This window comes from Schistocerca americana, chromosome 1 (genome assembly GCF_021461395.2).
Source record: "Schistocerca americana isolate TAMUIC-IGC-003095 chromosome 1, iqSchAmer2.1, whole genome shotgun sequence".
Taxonomy (NCBI): domain Eukaryota; kingdom Metazoa; phylum Arthropoda; class Insecta; order Orthoptera; family Acrididae; genus Schistocerca; species Schistocerca americana.
The window spans coordinates 747,464,256-747,487,068 of NC_060119.1; the positions used below are offsets into that span (position 1 = coordinate 747,464,256).

Below are 22,813 nucleotides of genomic sequence, written 5' to 3' on the forward strand. Positions count from 1 at the left end.
CCTTCTTTGTTTGGTACTGGTTTGCCATATGAGTTCTTGATAATCATTCAGCTGAATACATAATGATTTTATTAGTAGGTTTACAACCTAAGTAAATATCCTACCATATGCTTGGAATGTGAGTCAGTGGTTTGTGTGTGTGTGTGTGTGTGTGTGTTTGAGTGAGAGATTGAGTATCTCTTTCATTTACTGAAATAAGTATTAGTCACTTAGAAAAAGAAAGTAAATTATTTAATAATTGGTTCCTCTGCTAGTGTCCATTAGGGGTGGATAAAATTCGCCTACGTTTGCAGTATAGTTATATGACAAGTGAACGAAAATGTTATTAGTAATTTGCTAGTGATGTGTTGAATAAATAAAGTACACATAGAAATAGATTTGTGACCAATCCTAATGCAGCTGTTCCTTTAGGATACCTATCATGGAAATTGTATTGACTGTTAAGCTATAGTCTATATCTGAGATTCTGTGGTAAAGGTTCATAGCTCAAATGTACATTGACAAATCCAGATCGAAGTGCATACAGGAAAGTGCATGCAGGAAACACATTGCAGCAACCCTCAGACTCGAAATTAATACAATCCTGCAGGAATATTTTTGACGCATGATCAGGAAGATGAGGCTCTTTTTATAATGTACCTATAAAAAAATATTTTTTTCAAATTATCAATAGCTTTGTATTTTATGCCTTGTGAAAGAGGTGTTGTTACTGAAACAAACATCTATGTAAAGCACAAAACGCAGTTAAAGAGGAAGAAGCAATTTTTTGTGAATAAAACCACTTAGATCGTTTATTAACCATATTTATTTATTACAACATTTCTGCTATTACCTTCATACAATATCTGCAGTTACGATGAAGGGAACATTATGAGATATATGTTTTCATTACACTGCAACAAGCTGACAAAGGATAATAAATTAAAATGTTGAAGCATAGTTTTGAATGTGCACTCTCCAGAAAGCTTAGAACTTATGAAAGAAGGTCTGTGACAGTACTACAACCTACACATAATCAAGGCATCAATTAACAGCTTGGTTCAAAAAATGCTACAAAGATATAAGTTTTAGTGGGCAAGTTTTAAAGATGATCCATCTTTTTACATGTTTGAAAAGACAAAAAATATATCAATAATAAAATAAAATAAAATTTTAAAGTGACATTCCTAACACTAGCGTCATCTATCGACTAAAACACGCTGGCCGGGGTGAACGAGCGGTTCTAGGCGCTACGGTCGCAGGTTCGAATCCTGCCTCGGGCATGGATGTGTGTGATGTCCTTAGGTTACTTAGGTTTAAGTAGTTCTAAGTTCTAGGGGACTGATGACCTCAGAAGTTAAGTCCCATAGTGCTCAGAGCCATTTGACTAAAACACATCTGTAAAATTTTTTGGAGCAAGCTATTGATTGATGACCCACTTAGGCATAAGCTCTAGAACTTACACAGAAGGCTCTTTTATAAGCTCTAAATTTTTTGGTGAGTGTAGTTTTAGAAATATTTTCTAGCCACTTAGTTTATTTTTTAGCTTGTCGTTGCAGCTGAAATAAACGCCTGTCCCTCTTTATGTTCCTTTCGTATTAATTCCAGGTATCTGATGATAGCTGTAGCCTCCTTTCATCTTAATTGCAGGTTTCTGATTACGGCTGTAGAGAAAACGTCATAATAAATAAACAAATTTTAATAAGCGGTGTATACGATTTTGTTCACAAAATATTCACAATATTCGCGTACCTATATAGGAAATTCATTTCCTTTTTTTTTTTAATAAGGGAAGAGCAAGCCGAAGGTTGACGTAAAATTGACGAGAGGCTGTTGCACAGCTACGGACGATCAGCTCTGTCAATTCCTAGAGTCAGCTGAGATGATGGATATACAGGAAAATTAGTGGCTAAAGAGAAATATTTTTAACAAGCTGCACAATGTATCTACACATTTTTGCAGCGATGCGGATAACGCAAAAAATGATGTAGTAGATTTCTAAACTAAGTCAGTACAGATCCTTTTTGTGGTGAACAAGAAAGCCTTCTCCTGAGGCAGCAAGAAATATGTCAATTTGAAGCATGACATAGTTATTATAATTAGTGAGTCAAATACTTCTGTTGCGTACACATTAGATTAGTGTCTAAACAATTCGTTTTCACAATACAGCGATGAGTATTTGTTTAATAAATTAACAACGTTAACCTGTTGTACCGGTATGTTTCAGCATCCATTTGATTTAACAGTGTTAGTAACTGTAGTGATAATATTTGGTATGTGGGATGTACTGGTGATATTTATTTTACATTTAATTCCTCTTTAACGCTTTCGTTACATTAGGCTACTTAGACAGTGCTTTTGTAGGAGAGAAATAAAGCACTAAAGTATTCAGCTCATAATCTCGCCACAGGAAGGTCGAAATTTGAGGTCACAATATCAACTATGATAAAAACGACTTTTAATACACATGTCTTGAGGAAAACAATGGTAATGGGACCTGAGAGTTTTTCCCTATCCGGTGTATATGGTACTATTTAGTACTTACACTGTACACTTTAATGACATTACTAAACTAAATAAAAGAAACAAGACAAAATTGGACATTTTTACGGAGAAAGCTCTAATGAATTGAGTGTGGTTTGGCGGACAATTAAATTAGATCAATTTTACAGCTTGATAAATATATACTTGAACGTTTGACTAATGTGTCTTCTAAATAAAAATAAATAAACAACTGAATTTTCAAATACGTGTATTCGTGGTTATTGGCAGTTGCTTTTGTGGACAGCTGTTGAGTTACGAGACAGTTTTGCAGGATTGTTTACGTGTGAAGCAGTTGGTATCACTGCGATGCGGATTGTTGCTCCATGTGACTCGCGCGTTCATGTGAAATGAGATAGTCAGCTGGTGGAGTTAGTGTAGGTGTGACGTTCTGTGGGTGTAAATTATAGAACGCTGTGTTGTGTTTTTCAGTATTTAAAACAAATGGCTGTGATTAAACTGTTGTTTTTTATTTTTGTGATGAGTCATGAAACATTCGAACTGGATACGTCAAATTGTATATTTAAAGTGTCTAATTCTTCTGCAGCATCCTATTTCGATTTATCTAGGTAAGGATACGGTGTTATTGGATTGCATTTGGTACCTATATTGCTTTGGATTCCTTACATTTATTGTTATTTTTGTATGAATCACCATGACAGCGCATTTTTGGTTTATGAGTTGATAGTCGAAATACTGTTTACGCATCACAATGTCATTGTCAAGTGTTGCATAGGTCTTAATTTTTCCGGGGGTTTCTCTCAAGCACTGTTAGTGCATTAGGAAACTGTTGTTATGTGTGCTAACATCGATTGTGACATAAGATTTATAAGGAGACGGAGAGTGAATGCCGGGTGTCGAATATCTTTCAAGTTACATTTGTTTTGTTGCTGTGTTTCGTTCATGTATTTATACCGGTTTAATTGTTGACAAACAAACGCTTGTGTAACTTTTGAAATGAAGTGGATGACAGTCATATTGCGTGACAGACTTTGTTGTTAATTATGGATTGCATAGCCATTTTCATGTCTTCCGCTGAGCCAGAGGAAAGAATATCAGGTATTGACAGCATTTGTATCGTTTTCCTTTCAACTGAAACAGTGCTGTTATTGATACTGTTATTGGTGGGCACCGGTCTGTGATCATAAGCGTGTTATTACTGCTAACTGTGGTTGGCTTTTGTTTAGTTTTGAAGAAGGTTGCGTTTCTAGCGTGATTTTATCTGGTGTCAAATTTTGGATGACAATGAAAGAACAACAAGCTAGCTGAGATTTGGGTGCATGTACCATACTGTTAGTGGTTTTTCCCAACTGAAGGTAGACTATTTTGGGACTCAAAGTAAATAAAAATTTTGACTTTTGTAGTAAGTAATGTCGCTTATTGAAATGGAGAACAGTATGGGAAAATATCCAGTGAGTAGCTAATGTTTCTGAAATACTATTTTATGTGGGAATAGTCCGCACTTCAGTACACTTCTTTACACAATTTGTAATTCAGTGTGGTTGCATTGTTAACAACTGGACATATTCTGCTATACTCAAGGCAAATATATCCTGAAGTAGGAGACATTAAAAATGATTTTCAACACGGACAGATCAGCTGCATTGCAAGCAAGTACTGGCAAAAGATTTAACATTATAAGGATACCAACACAGTAGCAATCACTTGCCTATATCATAGTGTAGAGAGTAATAAAACTTTTGTGCAACAATAACATACATCATCCTTGACCTTATTGACATAATTCACAAAGTAATTAAGGAGTTCTGTGTGCTGTTTTATTAAACTGATAACTCTGTGTTTAGCAACTTACAAAATATAGACTCACATTGTTTATTTATTTTAAATACACCAATGTCAAATAGGGACCAATGACCTTTGTAGTCTGCTCTCTTTTACCCCACAAACCAACATTGTTTATTGTGGCTGTGAGTGTGTTTGTATTTTAAATACATCAATGTCAAATAGGGACTGATGGCCTTTGTGGTCTGCTCCTTTCAACCCCACAAATCAACCAAACAATCTCAAATATATTGAGATAGTAGCAAAATGAGCAAATAAGACAGACAGCATGACAAAACACACAAAGTGCAATAAGCCTACTGCATTTGCTTAGAGTTATGCTGGAGATGCAATAAATTGATGTTAACATACACAGCTTGAACTTTACTTTTTAAAATTCTTCATTATCCACATGACCAGGAAACAATAATGGAAATGCTGAATTGATGTTTGACTCCTAAATATTGTTGCGTAAGAATTTCATCTACTTATTTTCTGTCAGTGAATTTGGAAATTATCCCTTTGTCACTCAGTACATACCAGTTTTACAAGAGATGGTTGCACTGCTCAATATTCAATGAGAAACTTAAGAAAAATGGCAAAACATGAATGTTTCTATTAAATACAATATGAATTCTGCCTTTGTTTACAAAGGTTTTTGTGTTGAGAGTGTGCCTCTTTTCTGCTCAGGAAAGGAATAAAAAATTTCTTTTTGCTTATGGCATAAACGTCATAGTCCTTGCTAAGACACCACTATTCTTATTAGAGAAAGGAAATAAAGTCCTCAGGGATGTTTACACTTGGGTGGTGTGCAGTAGATTGACATTGAATATAAAGTAAACAAACAGTATGTACTCCAGCAGAAACAGGATGAAAGTTGACGCAGTAAACATAGACAATAATACTACTATTTTTATTATAAGCACCAAGTTTTCAAGGGTGAATTTTGATTTTCAGTTAACATGAAATGATCACCCAAAGAAACTGGCAAAAATAACATCATCAGCATACTATTCTTTTAAAATTCTATTAACAGTTTGTAACAGCTAGGGTAATGTGGTGACATACTGTTCCTACATACACTCTGGTCTCAGCTATGCTACTTTTCTGTGGGTCAAAAGCATGTAAGAATAATAGCAACTAGATGTATTAGTCAGGCTCATTGCAAAGAACTATTTAAAATACTGTGAATTCTTACTGCACCAAGTGAGTACATCTACCAAGTTATTGTGTAAATCAGGTAAACATTGCTAATAATTTTACTGATAGTTCTATACACAAATGCTGAACAAGAGCTAATTTGAAATTCACCAATTAAAAACAAAACCTCAAAACAACTTTTTCTACTGGAGAAGAAAATTGTATAATAAATTGTCTAGGGATATGAGAAAATGTTACTGATGCAATTGTTTAAGGCAGCTAAAATATTCATCATAAGTAATGAATATGATACAGTTAAAGATTATTGAGATGGTTCATAGTAGTGGTTAATTTGGTGTGGTGACTACAATACCTTGTCACATTACAATGTTACATTTTTACAAGAAATTGTGTGTGCCAAGATGTATAGTGCATGAAAGTAATTCTTGTCTTGTCCTGAGCTTAACATCTCACTTATCACGAGTTTACTTGTGTGTTTACGAGCCTGGAGTCTTTTCTGAACAGACTGGAGGCTGTGCAGGGTCACAGCAGTGTGTTTGTACTTGAGGAGTCTCCAGTGGGTGCCCTTTAGTGCAGTGACGCCATGCAAAACTATGTTTCGTGTTATGAGTTATCTGGTGCAGATTGTGTATGAAGAAATAAAAAAATTTTAAAAAAAATTCCATAATAGGACCAACCAAATGAGGCAGTGCAGTTGTTAAGACACTCACATTGGTGGGAGGAAGGAGTTTGCTCTGTCTGGCCACCCTTATTTAGGTTTTCTGTGGTTATTCTTAATCATTTCAGGCAAAGAGAGGGGTGGTTCCTTACCAGGGCCATGGCTGATCACCTGTCCTATTATCATAAAACCGTACCTGTGTTTTCTAAGTTATTTATTTTTATTATATAATGGCGACACCTATAAAATTGTGAGAGAATCTCGGGACAATTAAATCAGTTCATAATTAATACAGGATATGTGGAATCCAAATACTATTTTTTAGTGGTTGTATATATGAGAAGCAATCCATTGATTGGGGCTCCTGGAATGGTTATGTTTATAGGAAACCCCCAGGGGTGGGGAAGAGGGAGAACATAGTCCCAAAATACTCCATTTATTCACCATGTTCTGTAGATCTCATCATGAGTGTAAAGCTTCTTTAATGTGGAGACCCAGTCAGTTGACAAAGTGAAGCTAACACAGTGTTCAGAATGTGTACATTGCATTAAAAATGAAGTATCACTACAGTGCCTTATACTGTTTGTGCTGAGATACCCTGAATTTGCCACAGTCTGAAAGTAGCAAGTAAGCTACTACTTCAGGAAAAGCTGATATTTCCTCAGTTGTGTTAAATACTTACTGTAACCATAATATTTTTGTGATCATGTTGATATAGGTCAGGTTGAAAGATAACAGTTTTGTCATGAGGTGGCATAGAGACATTGAATAGTTTTGTTGATCCATAATCAATTTTTCAAAGAATAATTTTATGTTTGCAATGTTACAGTCATCATTAGCACTTGTCTTGCAGTTACCAGGAGTCATAAAACCTCGAATATAGATAAGCAAATGAAGTGGTGAGAACCTTAAGGGCCTAAAGCACATAATTTTCGATTGTGAGATTCTAGCACTTATTCATGTTTCTGAGCTCTGTTGATCTTATACTGAGTCATGTTTATCTGTGCTGTAGGTCCTCATAGTATATACAGAATAATCCGTATCACTTCAGGCAGGGGGGTTACCTTCATACCCCCGGATGTTATTGAATTTAAAATTCAGGAGTAAGTAAGAAACACGTATTTTTTTGTTTTCTCCAAAAAAATTCCTGCCCTAAGATTCAGGCCTCCAAAGAGGACACTGTGAACACCATTTTGAAGATGTGAATTTCAGAAACTTTTTTAGAATGCTATCTCTCTGTAACAGTTCTAGATATTTTGTTAGAGTTTTTTTTTATTTGAAAGGTAATTGCTTTATGATTGCAGTGATATCCTCTGTTTGGACATATCTGTCAAAGTTCTTTTACTGTCACCTTTTGAGTTTTTTTATGATTTACAGATTTTTTTATCAAAAATGCCAATTCAGAAAAATTTGATTTTTTTCTGTTGACTAGTACTTCATAGTACTATATTATATGTAAAGGAGAGCTTCCACTTTTAAGTTGGACAGGTTTTATTTTTAAAAAAGCTTTTGTTTTTTTTAAAAAAAAACTATCAAGGGTAATGTATGTCTTCGCTGAAGTTATTTCGTACCAATTTCTTTGTTACAATGTTTATTTCTGTCGTCTTTGTTGTGGTTATTTCTTATCACTTTCATTGTTGCAGTTATTTCTTACACTTTGTTGTAGTTTCTTGTCAGTTTCTTTGTCGTAATTGTTCATGTTTCTGTATTGTAGTTGTTCAGTGCTAATTTGTTTACTGTGGAGCCTTCTAAGAAATGTGAGACCATCCAGTGAGTTCTGTGTTTTCGTGAGGAATTTGCCAGTTGACACAATTGCAGTGTGTTTTGTGAAAAGGACTGTTTTAGATGTCTTCCGACTGGGGCCACAGGAAAGTGAAGTGTGGTGGCTATTTGCATGTCCATAAAAGAGTGATACGTAAGAAAAACAAAAAACAGACTTTGTTCACGTTGGGAATAAGTGTTCTCGTGGAAGGAGAACAGAATTCCTGAGGATTGGAAGAAAGGAATTATAGTCCCGATCTTCAAGAAAGGGGATAAAAGGAGATGTGAGAACTACAGAGGAATCACCCTGCTATGCCACTGTGGAAAAATCTATGAAAAGATGCTGGAGAAGAGAATAAGAAGCAGTATTGAAAGTAGACTGCAAGAGGAGCAGTACGGTTTCAGACCGGGAAGATCAACAACGGACCTCATATTTGCGGTAAGGCAACTGCAGGAAAGGCACTATGAGTACGGGAAGGACTTAATCATGGCCTTTTTGGATATTGAGAAGGCGTATGATAGTATCTGTAGGGACAAGCTCTGGGACGTGCTGAACGCAAAAGGGATAGATGAAGAGATTACACGAAAAGTCAGAAAAATGTATGAGGGAAGTGAGAGTTGTGTGAAAGTGGGGAGGGAACGTACTGCATGGTTCAAGCTGGAAAATGGGCTGCGACAGGGAAGTGCACTTTCGCCTTTATTGTTTATTATTGTTATGGATGAAATCCTACAGCAAGTATCAGATGCAATTGGAGATCATAAAATGAAAGCAGTGCTTTTTGCCGATGACCTGATGTTATGGGGAAATTGCGTGAAGGAGGTGCAAGAGCAGTTAGATGCATGGGAGGCAACGGCAGCACAATATGGAATGCATTTCTCTGCAAAGAAAAGTGAAATAATCGTCACAACAAGGAAGAAGAATAGGCCAAATGTGGATATAACTTGTGGAGGGGAAAAACTACAAGTGGTAGAGAACTTCAAGTACCTGGGAAGCGTGATTGAAAGTAAGGGGGGAAACGCAATGGAAATAAATGAAAGATGCAGAAAAGCAGGGCAGTTCTACAAATGCATTAGGGGGCTTATTTGGAGCAAGGAAGTGCCACAGAAATCCAAGGGAATTATATACCGAACCTACTTTGTCCCCATATTGACATACGGAAGTGAGACATGGGTAATGCACAAAAGCGACAAAAGTAGAATACAGGCTAGTGAAATGAAGTTCCAGAGGAGCAGGTTGGGTGTAACAAGACGAGACAGATTGCGAAATTTGTATGTGAGGGAAAGACTAAAGGAGGAACCAGTACAGGACAGGATAGAAAAATCAAGACTGCAGTGGTATGGACACATGAAGAGAATGGATGAGGGACGAATTCCAAAGAGGATGTTTGATCTGCAACTGGAGGGGAAGAGGCCCAGAGGAAGACCAAGAGATAGATGGGTGAAGGGAGTGAAGGAATGTGTGATGAGAAGAGGAGAGAACTGGACGAAGGTGGAAGAGGGGGAATGGTGGAAAGACAGAACACGGTGGAGAGGCTTGTGTTCCCGACAGACCCAGCCAGTGGCTGGAAACTGTCCAAGATGATGATGATTTGAAGATTCTGTTTCAAAATGAAGATGTTTCCAGTGAGACTTTTTGTGTTATAAATGTTTTGACACAATAACAACAATGATAGGATCTGAACAAGGTGAAGCCTCCCATGATGCAGATAATGCAGATTTTGCATCAATAGAGGAAGACTTAAATACGCTGAATCAGTCAGCTACAGAGGTAGTTGTTAATCCTGTTAAGAAACCGTGGTCAGTGAAGTCGAGTCATAAGCTGTATGCATCAAGAAAGTGCAGAGAAGTTACTAAAGCTTTGGATGAATACTCTACAGCAAAGCTGGCCACACTCTTCAAAGTAGAAATTCCATCTTCAGAAGAAAATGAACCAAAGCACTCTCGCACCTCTTGCCAGGAATTTTTCACAAATATCAATTCAGCTGTTGAATATTGTGCATCCTACAGTGAAAAGGTACAAATTTTAACTATTATTCCAGAGACATTTTCAAAGAAATCAGTTTTGAACCATGTTCCATCAGTATCAAAGTACATGGTAGACAAATCAAGAAATGTGAGGTCTGTAAAAGGAGTCTTTGGAAGACCAGATCCCTATTATGGTCGTCTTGTAGAAGTAGCTCAAGTTCAAATAGTGCAGTCATTTTATCTGGAAGGTAAATGGGATTGTTCTTGCCAGAGTGCTGACAAAAAAGACACCATAAGTGTAACAGTTGAAGGTCAAAAAGTTGTGAAAGTGAAGAGGTACATAACTTGAAGTATTAAAGAAAGTTTCACAATTTATAAGAGTAACTATATAACTTCACATATTGGAAGATCAAAATTTTATGCACTATGACCTAAGTAGGTAGTTCCACACCTACCTAGAGATGTCTGTTTATGTGTGTACTGTGCGAATTTTGAACTTTGTGTGGTAACTTTGAAGAGCTTACTGGAGCACGCGGCGTATGGCACCTTGGTTTGGTGTGTGAAGTCATTAGTAGGCTGTGATGTGAGAGACATGTTTGTTTCAAGAATGTGGTGACTGCCCTGGTAATGGAGGACTGCCTTTGCAGATACTTGGCCCGGAAGACACAGCACATAACTCTGCAGAAATTACATATGTGACATGGGAGGAAAATAATTAAGAAAACTGTTGCCTTTACAGTTTCATTGATGAACTTGGTATATGGTCAGTGAAAGCAGTAACACACCAGCATCTGAAGAAATTGCATCACCACATTGCAGGAGTGAAAGGGTGTGTACAGGATGAAGAACTACGTTTAGTGCTTCACTGTGATTTTGCTGAGAACCAGTCTGTAATTCACCCACAAGAAGTACAAGTAATTGGAGTAATGGCCAGGTTTCAATTTTTACATGAGTGACATATTTTCAAAACAAGACCACAAGTGTTGCGGTTATAAGTGATGACATAGGGCATGACTCAGCACATGCTTTGCTAGCAGTGTGCAAAATTCTTCAACTGCAAACAGGAGCAGAGAAGATCATCATTATTTCTGATTGTACTTCTAGTCATATTAAAAATAATTACCAGCTGTTTGAATTGAGTAAGTCGCTTGTGCCAACTGACTGCATATACAGTGCTACTGGTCATGGGAAGGGGCCTCGTGATGGTGTAGGAGGCCTGCTGAAACACCATGCTACAAAACAATCTTTCCAGACCAAATATAGCTGTGATCCAGAATGCCGAGGATTTTACAAGAGTCATGAAATTTTACACATCCACAGCTCTCATTCTTTTGTCCAAAGAGGAAATTGAAGAATTCCATGAGCAGAAAAAAGAAGAATGGTCCAAACAGACTACTCCTGTGTTAGGAATTCAGAAGAAACATTTTTGGACTCAAAATGATGGGCGAGCTCATATTGCATGCACTTTAAAGAGCAAGAGGGAAGAAATTTCATTCATTCAACCAACACCTCAGAAACAGCAGAATAATATTCAGATTCACAACCTGAGAAGAGGGATGTTTGTGGCGTGTGTGTATGACTGTGACTGGTGGATTGTAGAGATTATAGACACCAGATTTCGGTTAAATGTTAAATGAAATTGTAGTGAACTTTATGCTACCACATGGACCAGCTGCTGGATATAGATTTCCAGCTGAAGGACAGCAACAACGCCACCAGTGCTCACTTCCTGTTCACAGTGTCGTGAAGATTGTAACTGCTCCAGTTCCTATTGGTTCAACAGGAAGGCATCACTCTATATCGAAGGAAGATACTGAAGCAGTGGAACACATTGTAGTTCATTGACTGGCTAATTTCAGTACAAAACAGAGTGCACAGATCTTGTATAAATTGAAACCTTTAAGTCTTTGGACCTTTCACATACACTTCGGAACCATTTAAAATGCTTGAAAAACGAGTCTCTTACTCATCTTTCAAAACTAAAATTATGTTAAATAAGGCTAGGTTTTGATTTTTATCAGCCTGTTATGTGATAATGTGGTAATAAAACAGGTTTTAAAGTGTGGCAAACATTTCAGTTGTTTATAAAACCTGTTCAACGTAAAAGTGGAAGCTCTCCTTTTCAGGAAATGTAGAACTATGTGGTACTAATCAACAGAAAAAATAAAAATTTTATGAATTGGCATTTTTGAAAAAATAAAAATCAATGAATTATGGAAAAAGTTCAGAACATTATAATAAAAGAACTTTGACAGATAAGTCCAAATGGAGGATTTCTTTGTAATCATAAAACAATTGTCTTTCAAATAAAAAAACCTCAACAAAATATCTAGAACTTTTCTAGAGCATTTTAAGATTTTTACCAAAATTCGCATCTTCAAAATGGTATGCACAGTGTCAGCTATGGAGTGTTGTATCTCGGAGCTGAAATTATTTTGGAGAAAACAAAAAAATAACGTGTTCCTTACTTAGTCCTTCATTTTAACATATGCTAAATTCAATAATATACGAGACTACGAAGGTAAGATTTTTTCCTAGCCTGCCTGAAATGATATGGACTTGGACACGAACTTTTACAGAAAGCTTTCTCTCCAGTTCTCTGATATTCGTGTAAATGTGGACTCAGTGATGGTGTGCTTTAGGCCTTTATGGTTCTCAGTGCTTCAAATTATTTATGGAATGAAGAGATTATAATAAATATTTTTAAACTTGTAGTGTTTGAATGTAGATATTCCCTGTTCCTATCTTTTATGTCTGAAGGTAGTTTGTTGAGGACCTCTGCAGGGGCAAAGTCAACAAGAAAATAATTTTTGCACATTGTGCTGCAAATGGGTCACAGTCCATTTCAAACTGATATTCAGTGTTAGCATAAAACTCAATTAAAAAGTAAATACACTGAGAAATGAATATGGTAGTTCAAGTATCTTTGGAGGAAGACTGTGTAAAAGTTTAGGCTCTGTGTACTTTAATCAGTATTATTTGTGTTCAGTTTTGCTGAATGAATACACTGTTCTCTATAGCTGTACTGCCCCAAGAGACAATTCTATACAACAGCAAGGAGTGAAATTATTTAAAATAAACCTGCATTGCAGAGGGCACACACTTCCTAGTGCTAAGTAACAAATTTGTCCAAGGATTATTTTAAAGTGAGCTGGGATAAATTAGCTTAATACTAAGAAAACAAATTAATACTAGGAAAATGTAAGTAAGGCATGTTAAATGAGGAGATGAGAGGGCAGGTAGTTCACTGTGGCCTTGTAAGAACCATCTCAACATACGCATGAAGTGATACAGGAAAATGTAAAACAGGATTCCTCCAGAATCTGAGGGCCATGCCTTAACAAATGTATTATCTCAGTCGGTTATAGCTAATGTACATTTTTCTTGCATTTGCACACACTTCCAAGGAACAAATTAACTCCATAAGGTGAAAATAATTGTACACCGTTCATTTAATCTTTTCACTGCACACAACGCCATACACTTGCCACTGACTTAATGACTACAACCAAGTACAAAGCTTGTTCATTAAATTATATGAGGAGGCCTACTGATTACATTAAATCTTAGTAAGGAGCTGCACTCTGTTGAGAATGATTATAAATTTCTTTTTCCATCAGTAATGATTTTGTCATTTGACAGGGTGTTGAACAGGGATCTTGTCTCTGAATACTAATGTCTGTTTCTGGTATCAACATGTTATTTTTTATTAATTTGAAATTGCATTACATGAACCTTGAAAACTTTAATATTTTTGTGTGTAACAGTGCAGTGTCTGGTATGGTTGAGTTTAGGCCATTATTGATTGCTGCATGTGCGTTATCTGCAAACATAGTTTTTTGGACTGCGGTGTCCTTTATAATCATTACATCATTTACAAATGATAAAGACAAGCAAGAGTGAGCCCTATGCTTAAAGTCTCCATAATGTTTTTCATTTTTTTTTGTTTGTTTTCACTGTTACAGTGCAGTTTTTCCATAAGACTGTCTGCTTTCTGTAATTGTAATCAGACTCAATGCGTGTGTGAAATGTGCTAGCAGTTTGAGGACATATTAATTTATTAAGATGAATTTTATAGGTGACACAACCGTGTGTTGACAAGGTCATGGGAATATATCAGCAGGATATGTTTCTTATTTGGCTCTACCATGTATGGCTTTATCTGTAGGGAGTCTCCAACAGAAATGAAACTGAAAGGCACTTAACGAAATTCTGTTCAGAAGAATGGATTGCTCTGTTGTAACTCCCATCTTAAAATATTTTTGTGAAAGTTGGAAAGACTGGTGTGGACTTTTAGAAGTGATTAGCCTTTTGTGGGTGTGCTACCACTAAATACTGAAAACTGTCAGGAAATATGTCTTTTGCTATTGACTGATTACAAAGATAGCTCAGTTGTGGTTATGTTTTAATATTCAAGTAAAACACATTTTATAGGTTGAAAAACTACATTTCTTGTTACCTAATGATCTTTGTAATCTCACTAGGGATTGCGGTCTTGAAACTTACACCTGACAGTGGTGCATGCATTGTATGCAGATATAAGTCTGACTTATTTGTATCTTGTTGTTTATTACTAAGAACAAGATTTGCTGTTACAGAGAGAGAGAGAGAGAGAGAAAGTAATTGAATTTAGTTGTCTGTGATTTTAATGTTTCATTTGTCCCCCAGCAGTTGTCTCCAAAAATACATTTCATCTGGTCACTCCTCTGTTTTTTCTTTGTAAAAAGGGTTGATATGTGTTTTGTATTGTTTTGGGATGTTTTACTGCATTTGTGTGTTGTGTAATAGGTTAAGAATTTTACCAGTTTGACAAGTGTATGGGATTTTTGAAAGTGCTAGTACTGGTTGTAATAAAGTTTCAATCCTCATTGTGAACTTCAATATAGAGAAATAAATTGTAGCTGGCCTCCAGTAACTCCAGGTGTCTGTAATCAGTACGTCTGTCATTCTACACTGAAGTCTCCATGAAGAGTGAATACCCTCTTATGCCTGAATAATCATATTAATACTGTGTAATTTCTTGGTGGAACTTACACAATTTCCAGCTGCTGTCCTGAAACTGTCAGTAGTACTGGCTAGTTCTTTTTTTTTTTTTTTTTAAAATTAACGACTGTGCCATAGCATTCAGAGAGCTGTTGAATTCAATATTACATAATCTGCGTGGCCTGTTATTTAAGTCCAATTTGTGTATATAGAGACTTCTCCGTACTTTCTTTTTATTGGTTGTACAGCAGTTTGATATTAGCTTGTGTGACCTGCTAGATTTCAGTCATTTTCGAAGTTATTTTCTGACAACTCCACCTTCCACCAACCTTCTGATTTTGTCATATTGATATCATAGTGCTTATCTTTCAGAAAAATTTTCCCAGAAAACACCTTTTGGAAACAGTGAATGGCCCTAGGATAGGGTGGAGTCAGTTTTGACCAGACTGGATGATTCTGCCAGTTAGCTGTGCAAGTAACCTCTTAGCAGAAACTTGCAGGTGCAGACTATTCCACATTGATTGGTTGGTTGGTTGGTTGGTTTGTAGGGGTTGAAGGGACCAGACTACAAACGATTCCACATAGGACGTGACACACTGACTAGCCCCACCCGTATGTTAACATACCTCTGTCATAAGCTCCTCTCAACAGTCTGCATGAAGGTAGTTCATGGAACGCTAAATTTGAGTTTTGTTCAACTGCTGGAAAAGTAAGCTGATCTTCGATGATGAAATCTTCTAAGATTATCAGCTGAGCTGTGGCATCATGCTTTCAGAATGCTTCAACAAGTTTCCTACCGTTAACTTCAGGTGAGGCTTTGAATAGTAAACTCGTCAGAATGTTGTGACAGCACGATATCATGATTTGGCTGATAACCCGAAAAGATTTCATTGATGAAATTCTCTTAACAAAACCTGCATTCCCATGTAACCTGATGTTCACTCTAATGTTAGGTTCAGTCTCAGTCTGATGCCTTCCAAAATTTGATAGTTGAGATTGTGATCTAAATCTTGCAAATGTCCACTGCTGTACTCTTGGGCATTTACCATGAAACTTGCTCAAATAACGTAAATCACAGATACATTACCTCCCTACAGGAGCGGTACATAGGTAGTTGTAGTATATTCCAGGATACATCATTTTAAGCTGGTTCTTGAAACTTTAACAGTAGGCAGTCTTGGGATACTTTACATCTATCTTCAGGTGCCTTCCAGTTCAGTTTCTTCTGAATTTCTAAGACCCTCTCTCATGGGTCAAACAAACTTGTGATCATGGGTGCAGCAGTAGTGTGTATATGTTCAGTATCTCCAGTTAGTCCTCTGTGGTACAGGTGCCACACACTTGAACAGTGTGTAGGATGGGTTGCACGAGTGATTTGTAAGCAATCTCCTTTGTAGATTGATTGCATTTCCATAGTATTCTACCAGGGAACCAAAGTCAGGATCCTGCTACGCCTGTGACTGGATTTGTGTGACAGTTCCATTTCATATCCCTACAGAGCATTACATCTAGGAGTTGACCAGTTCCAATTGTCACTTGTTGATACTGTAGTTGTAATATACCATGTTATTTTTTCATTTTGTGAGTGCACAATTTTACATTTCTTAATATTTAAAGCAAGTTGCTATTCTTTGCACACCTTTGAGGTTGTATCAAGATCCAAATGATGATTTGTGCAGCTTTTTTCAGACAGTACTTTATTATAGATAACTGCGTCGTCTGTGAAAAGTCTGAGGTCACTATTAATATTTTCTGCAGTCATTAATACACAGCATGAACAACAAAGATCCTGACATACTTCCTTGGGACTTATACATCTGTTATTGACTCTCCATATAAGATAATATGCTCTGACCCTCTGCCAAGAAACACCCAGTCCAGTCACAAATTTCACTTTATACCCCTTATGACGCCTTATATATGAGCCCTGTTGACAGCCCCCTGGCGGAGGCTGGTGTCCCACCACTGTGGGTTAGATGACAGCAGTTTCTGGTAAGTTACACAGTCACAAGCTGTCAGAAGCCTACGCATCCATGCCACTCGACTCTGTTCTAAAGCCAATAGTTCAGACCGTTTGCGCATTGCCCAAAACTGGGCAGACCAGCTGAGATCTTACTTGGTATTCTATTGAAGGACTTCCAACAACCTCCATTAGTTCTGTGTTCCTAGAGCTCCCTCTTGACATCCCCCATGGGCTGTACCGTGTCCTGTGATACGGATGGACCTCTTTTATGGCTCCAAGAAGAATGATGATCCTACCCTTCCCAGACACCTGTTTCTTTCAATCCTCCTTGATTACTCTAATTTGGTATGCACAGATGGATCGAAAGTCAACAGCAGGGTTGGTTACGATTTTGAACATGCAAGGGGCACTGAGAAACATTCTCTGCCGAGTGCCTGCAGTGTATCCACTGCAGAGTTGGTTGCCATCTTTCAGGCTTTGTGGTATGTCAACTTTGTGATCTGTAGCGATTCAATGAGTTGCTTAGAAGGCTTAAACTTGTGCTAGCCCAAAAATTTTGTGGTTGCAAACATCCAGGACCTACTGGCTGACCTCTACAGTCTTGGAAAGACGGTGACCTTCCACGTGTACACTGAGCCATGTGGGCGGGTATTCCAGGAAATGAACTTGCTAACCGTCTAGCTAAAGGCGCAACCACAGCAGATCAACTTGAGGTCGGGGTGCCAAGTCCACACTTACAACTTTGACGCAATATTTCGAGGATCTGGGTATTGGGATGGTAGGCTACTAAGATCCAAAACAAGTTGAGGGTGATTAAAGGATCCACCAAGTTGTAGCATACATATTTCCAGGCCTCACGGAAAGCTGCCATTGTGCTTTGCCGACTATGAATTGGCCACATGAGACTCACTCACAAGTTCCTTCTGTGTCAGGGGATTCTCCTCATTGCAGCTGTGATAGTCTACTGACGAATCCGCATGTTCTTGTTGAGTGCGTCCTACTGGCCGATCTGCAGCACGCTCTGAGCTTGAGTGTCTTACTACCTCAGATGCTTGTGGATGACGTGACAGCCACTACCGTAGTCTTGCATTTCCTGAGGGAGAGCAGATTTTACACTAACTTTTAATACTCTTCCACTCCCAGTGTTGGGTGTGGTTGTGGGGGCGAGAGCCACCCCCTCCCCACCTCCTCTTTGGCGGGTACCCACCAAGCGACCACTCATTAATTTCTTCCCCTCTCACGTTGTACCTTTTAGCCCCCCTTGTGCAAGATGCTACCTGTGTTATCTCTTTTCTTTTACTTATTGTGGCACAACTACTTTCATGGCCTTTTAAACTCAAGCAAGTCAGAGAGTAGTTTAAGTAGCCAAATCCCCAATTTTTTTTTTTTTTTTTTTACTTTCTACCTTTTGATATGTTTCTCTCATGATAAGGAGGGACTGATGACCCAGTAGTTCAGTCCCTGAAACACACATTGATCATATTGTTGGATTCAACTGGTCACTAAACACATCTGCTCCTCTCACTCAAATGTACTGACACAGCAAAGTGCTGGAGACACTATGTGTGGGATGCATGCACATGCACACCAATTGGTGCATTGAAATCACTGTTTCCAGCATTTTCTATGACGGGCGCTTCTGTTCCTCTGTTCTGCGTCAGCGTTATCAATTTTTTTCTGCGACAGTTGTATGCATAAGTTGAAAATGTCTTTATTTTGCCAAACAGGTATTGCAGATAAAAAGTGATGGATGCTACACCCTGTGCTGATTTAGTAAAATAAAGTATATTCAACTTTTAGCATTTGCTCTTAACCATATATCATTATTATTTTTTTAAAAAACAAATATTCTGAGTAACTGAGGAAGCGACAGTTTTTTATAATAGCTAACCTCATTCAATTGTTTTGTTAAATTTAGCCCACACAAGCACAAATAACAGGGCTGTAAAGCATTTAATGACTATTAATTTTGAGGGCAGTTTCTAACAGCTGTGCCTCATTGTTAATGTGTACAGTGAAACATTCAACAGCATAAGTTCACCATGACGGGATCTATGGAACGTTGGTGAATGACTAGCCTCTTTAACCGAGGTAACCAAATGGAAAATAATAACCATAAGGCAAATTTTCTTTTACAGTGAACAGTTTGTGTCAGAAACAGCATACTGTGAGTTAACACCCTTTTTCCAGGTATTTGGATGGCACTATTAAATTTCCCATTAGGTGTAGATTGAGAATACGGACAAGTCATAAGTAAAACTCAAACAATAGAAAAATCCATGATGGAATGTAACAGTATTATGAAAGGAAAATTGCTACTCACCATATAGCCTTGCTGGCTGAAAGCTTATTTGTGACAGTCTTCTTGTTGTGCCTCCCTGCGACTCAGCATCTTTGTTGTATGGTCAGCAGCAACTTTCCTTTCATAAATAAAACTTGGGAATACATGGAGGAGTAGTCTGAATCAGACTTTTTATGCATGTGGCTTACCTTTTGGAAAGACACATTGTGTGGGGAAGACACTTCTAGCACCTGTATGGGTTAGAGAAGAAAGCGATGGCATTTAAAAATGACTGTAAAAGACATATTACTGTTGAATCCTTGGTGTTCGTGGTCACTAGGCTGTATTTTACAATATATAATATGTGGCAAGAAATCTTGTTATCTACAGTTTTACTTTTCATGTAATTTTCAATTATTTTTCCAGTCTTTCCAGACAAGTGTGGACCATCAAAGTAGCTGATGAAAGAAAACTTGATGGCAGTAGAAATAGTAGAGGTGGCAATCGGACACTGTTTGCATTCATGTCACCATGCAGTAGTGTGAAAAGTAGAAGTAATGTGGACTATTGTCCAGATGAAAGTGCCTCCGTTTGTATTGCACAGAAGTCTGGTGGAGTATGGAGTAGGGAACTGCCCAACCTAGGAACGGATGTCCTCAACAGTAAGTATCTATTTATTATATGATTACATAGTTATTTTTATTTTTTTATGCTGATGAACAATTGAATTAGAGAACTACCATCTTCACAGGATAGCACTTGTCGAATATTGTAGAATGGCTTACTCAGGTATACCAGTCTTCCGTTGTATGGACTATGTATGAGAGATCGTGGTCAGATGATCGGGACCAGATTCATGAGGCTTCCCATCTCTGATGAAGTCCTGAATGAATAGTGCTTGGTTTCTGCCAAAATCAACTACCATTGTCAACAATATATGTGTGACTGTGGTCTAAATTGATGAGATTGGAGGGACCACAATTATCACAGTTTTGCCGCCAGTTCAGTGCTGGGTGACATATGAGCAACCAGAGCCATGTGTTTGCTATTTCAGAGATCTCAGAAATCAGAAATGACTCAACCACTTTAATAGATTGAATCATACACTTATAATTGTTGTGTATGCCGATGTGTGCAATTGGGAGTGTACAAATGTCTCAATAACATAGTCTTGCAGGTGGGATTCAGCCAAAACAAGTGTTGGTGGTGTTCTTAATGGGAAGAAATGGGGCTTTTCTGAATACTATTGTCCCTCATAGCTGAACATACAGGTAACTACTGGCAGGCTTTGTGCACCCATTTGTTCATACACATCACCTTGCTGGATATCATTGTTGTAATCAAACTAATACACAACATACAAATCATAAAGGAGAGGCCCCCCAGGGGGTCCACAACTCTTTTGTGGATACGTGCGTACCGAGCACGGGACACCGAGCTAATGTGGCCTTCCTTCCTTTCCGGGCTGCATACCTTCCTTTTCCGCATCCTTCCCCATCCCCCATCCTTCCCCCCCCCCCCCCCCCCCCTCCCCCCCGTCACCTCCGCCTCTTTCCTTCTCTTTCTCCCCCTCTGGGAGTATGTTTTGTGCCTACGTCCGGAGACAGACGCTCGAAAATGTAACACATTCTTCGCTTTCTCTGCTTGCAAGTCTTCGTCCTTCCTTTGTCCTTCTCGTTTCCTTACCTCTTCTCTTTACCCTTTCTCTGCTGCGGCGTTTTAGACCTCTCTTCTTTCCTTTCCCCTTTGTTTTTTCCTCCCTGTGCTTGTCTGAAGGCTGACCCACGCATTTCCATGTGTAGCCGGTGACGGGATAACGCGTAATTCCCCGCCCTGGGTAGACAGGTAGGACACGTACGTACCCCCTGGTAACGGCCAGGCCCAGGGAGGGGTGATTACCCGAGCTGATACCTTTCGAAAGTTCCGATTGGTCCCTCCATCCGTTTCTCGGGAGGTGTGACCTGAGGTGCGAACAATCACCTAAGGCGGGAGTGCCCTCTGAGAGGGCCCCCTCAAGGGAGGAGCGCGCCATCAGAGACGCCGCTAATCATGGGGGATACTTCCGCAATGGTTTCCTCATCTTCTACTATGTCTGCTCACAAGCATAAGTTCAATGAGTCTCAGCCACAGACAGTTCTTCCATCGTTGCCACAGTTCCTTCTCGATCTGATGAAGGTCACGACTTCTCCACGGTCAACCCTTTCATTATTCAGAAAGGTGTCGACGCAATTGCAGGTCCTGTAAAGTCTTGTTCCAGATTACGAAATGGCACCTTGTTGTTGGAAAAAGTCAGTGCCCTCCAGGCCCAAAAATTGCTGCGTACTTCACTGCTACACACCTTCCCTGTCCTGGTGGAAGCGCACCGCACTTTAAATTTCTCACGTGGGGTCGTTTATTTATGCTCACTCGATGGATTGTCCGACGAGGAAATTCAACACTACCTGTCTGACCAGGGCGTAAGGCTGTTCATAGAGTCATGAAAAGGGTTGACACGAACATCGTTCCAACCCGTACTGTCTCCTTGACATTTGACAGAGTTCAACTCCCATCGAATATCAAAGCGGGCTATGAGATAATTTCCGTTGCGTTGCTATCAGTGTCATCGGTTCAATCATACCAGCCAGTCCTGCTCCAATCCGGCCAAATGTGTTACGTGTGGCAAGGATGCCCATGAGGGTGCTTGTCCACCTCCATCCCCTTGTTGCATCAACTGTACGGGTGACCACGCTGCTTCCTCTAGAGATTGCCCCATTTTTAAAGACGAAAAGCTCATTCAGGAAATCAGAGTGAAGGAAAAGGTGTCGACCTTTGCTGCTCGAAAATTTTTTCCAGTTGAAAGCCCATGGTGCCTCAGACAGGTAAATACAGCACTGTCCTCGCCTCTCCTCGGCCAACAAAGAAGGCGGCCATGCAGACTTGTGATCTCACCTTTAGTGCCACAGTCGTCAGATCGGCCAGCGCAAAGATCGCCCGTTCAACCTCCCCACTTTCACCTGCTCACTCTAAGGCTCACCCTTCATCGGGTTTTGCTAAATCTCGAGCCCAAAAGTCAGACACCCGGACTTCCAAAAAAGAGCCTACACGTGAAGATTTTTTACGTACCCCAAATTCACAACCATCAGTTCCTCCTTCATCTAAACATCCTGTTTCCAAGCAGGCTAATAAGAAACCCAGTTCCTCTCCTTCTCCGCCACGGCATGTCTCATCTACAGCACCACCTGGCGGTAGCCGCCCTCGGCCGTCTTCTGTGTCGTCGAGGTGCACTGCTAGCGGCCGATCAACCGGCCGATTGCTGGTGGCAGGAGCTGCTCCTGAACAACCTATGGATCAGGATCTTCTGCCTTCGGCTGACTGCTGTTCCACGCTGTCAGTCGCAAGCTCTAAGCTGTCGTTGAGTTGAGGGCAACCTTGGTCACATTCTTCCATTTTCTGTCCACCCTATGTCTATTATCCATTGGAATATACGTGGCATTTGAGCCAATCGGGATGAGGTGTCGATCCTCTTACGATCCTACTCGCTGGTCATATTCTGTCTTCAGGAAACAAAGCTGCGTCCCCACGACCGCTTTGTTTTTCCCATTTTCAGTCAGTACGATTTGATCTCCCCTTTGTTGAAGGCACTCTAGCACATGGAGGATTCATGATTCTTCTCCATGATACTCTCCATTATCACCCAATCCCCTTAAACACTTCCTTCCAAGCTGTCGCTGTCCGTCTTTCCCTTTCTGGATACACCTCC

At 39.0% G+C, this 22,813-nt stretch overlaps 1 protein-coding gene across 3 annotated transcripts in view; it reads left to right on the top strand.

Moving 5' to 3' along the window:
• Nucleotides 1–2,880: 2,880 nt before the first annotated feature.
• LOC124611079 (cation-independent mannose-6-phosphate receptor) overlaps nucleotides 2,881–22,813 on the top strand; it is a 619,359-nt gene continuing 599,426 nt past the window's right edge. For all 3 annotated transcript variants that reach the window (XM_047140214.1, XM_047140213.1, XM_047140215.1), the window contains exons 1-2: nucleotides 2,881–3,089; nucleotides 19,501–19,736. In XM_047140214.1, the coding sequence (XP_046996170.1) occupies nucleotides 2,965–3,089; nucleotides 19,501–19,736 (361 nt within the window). In that variant the 5' untranslated portion in view covers nucleotides 2,881–2,964. The remainder of the gene's footprint in view (nucleotides 3,090–19,500; nucleotides 19,737–22,813) is intronic.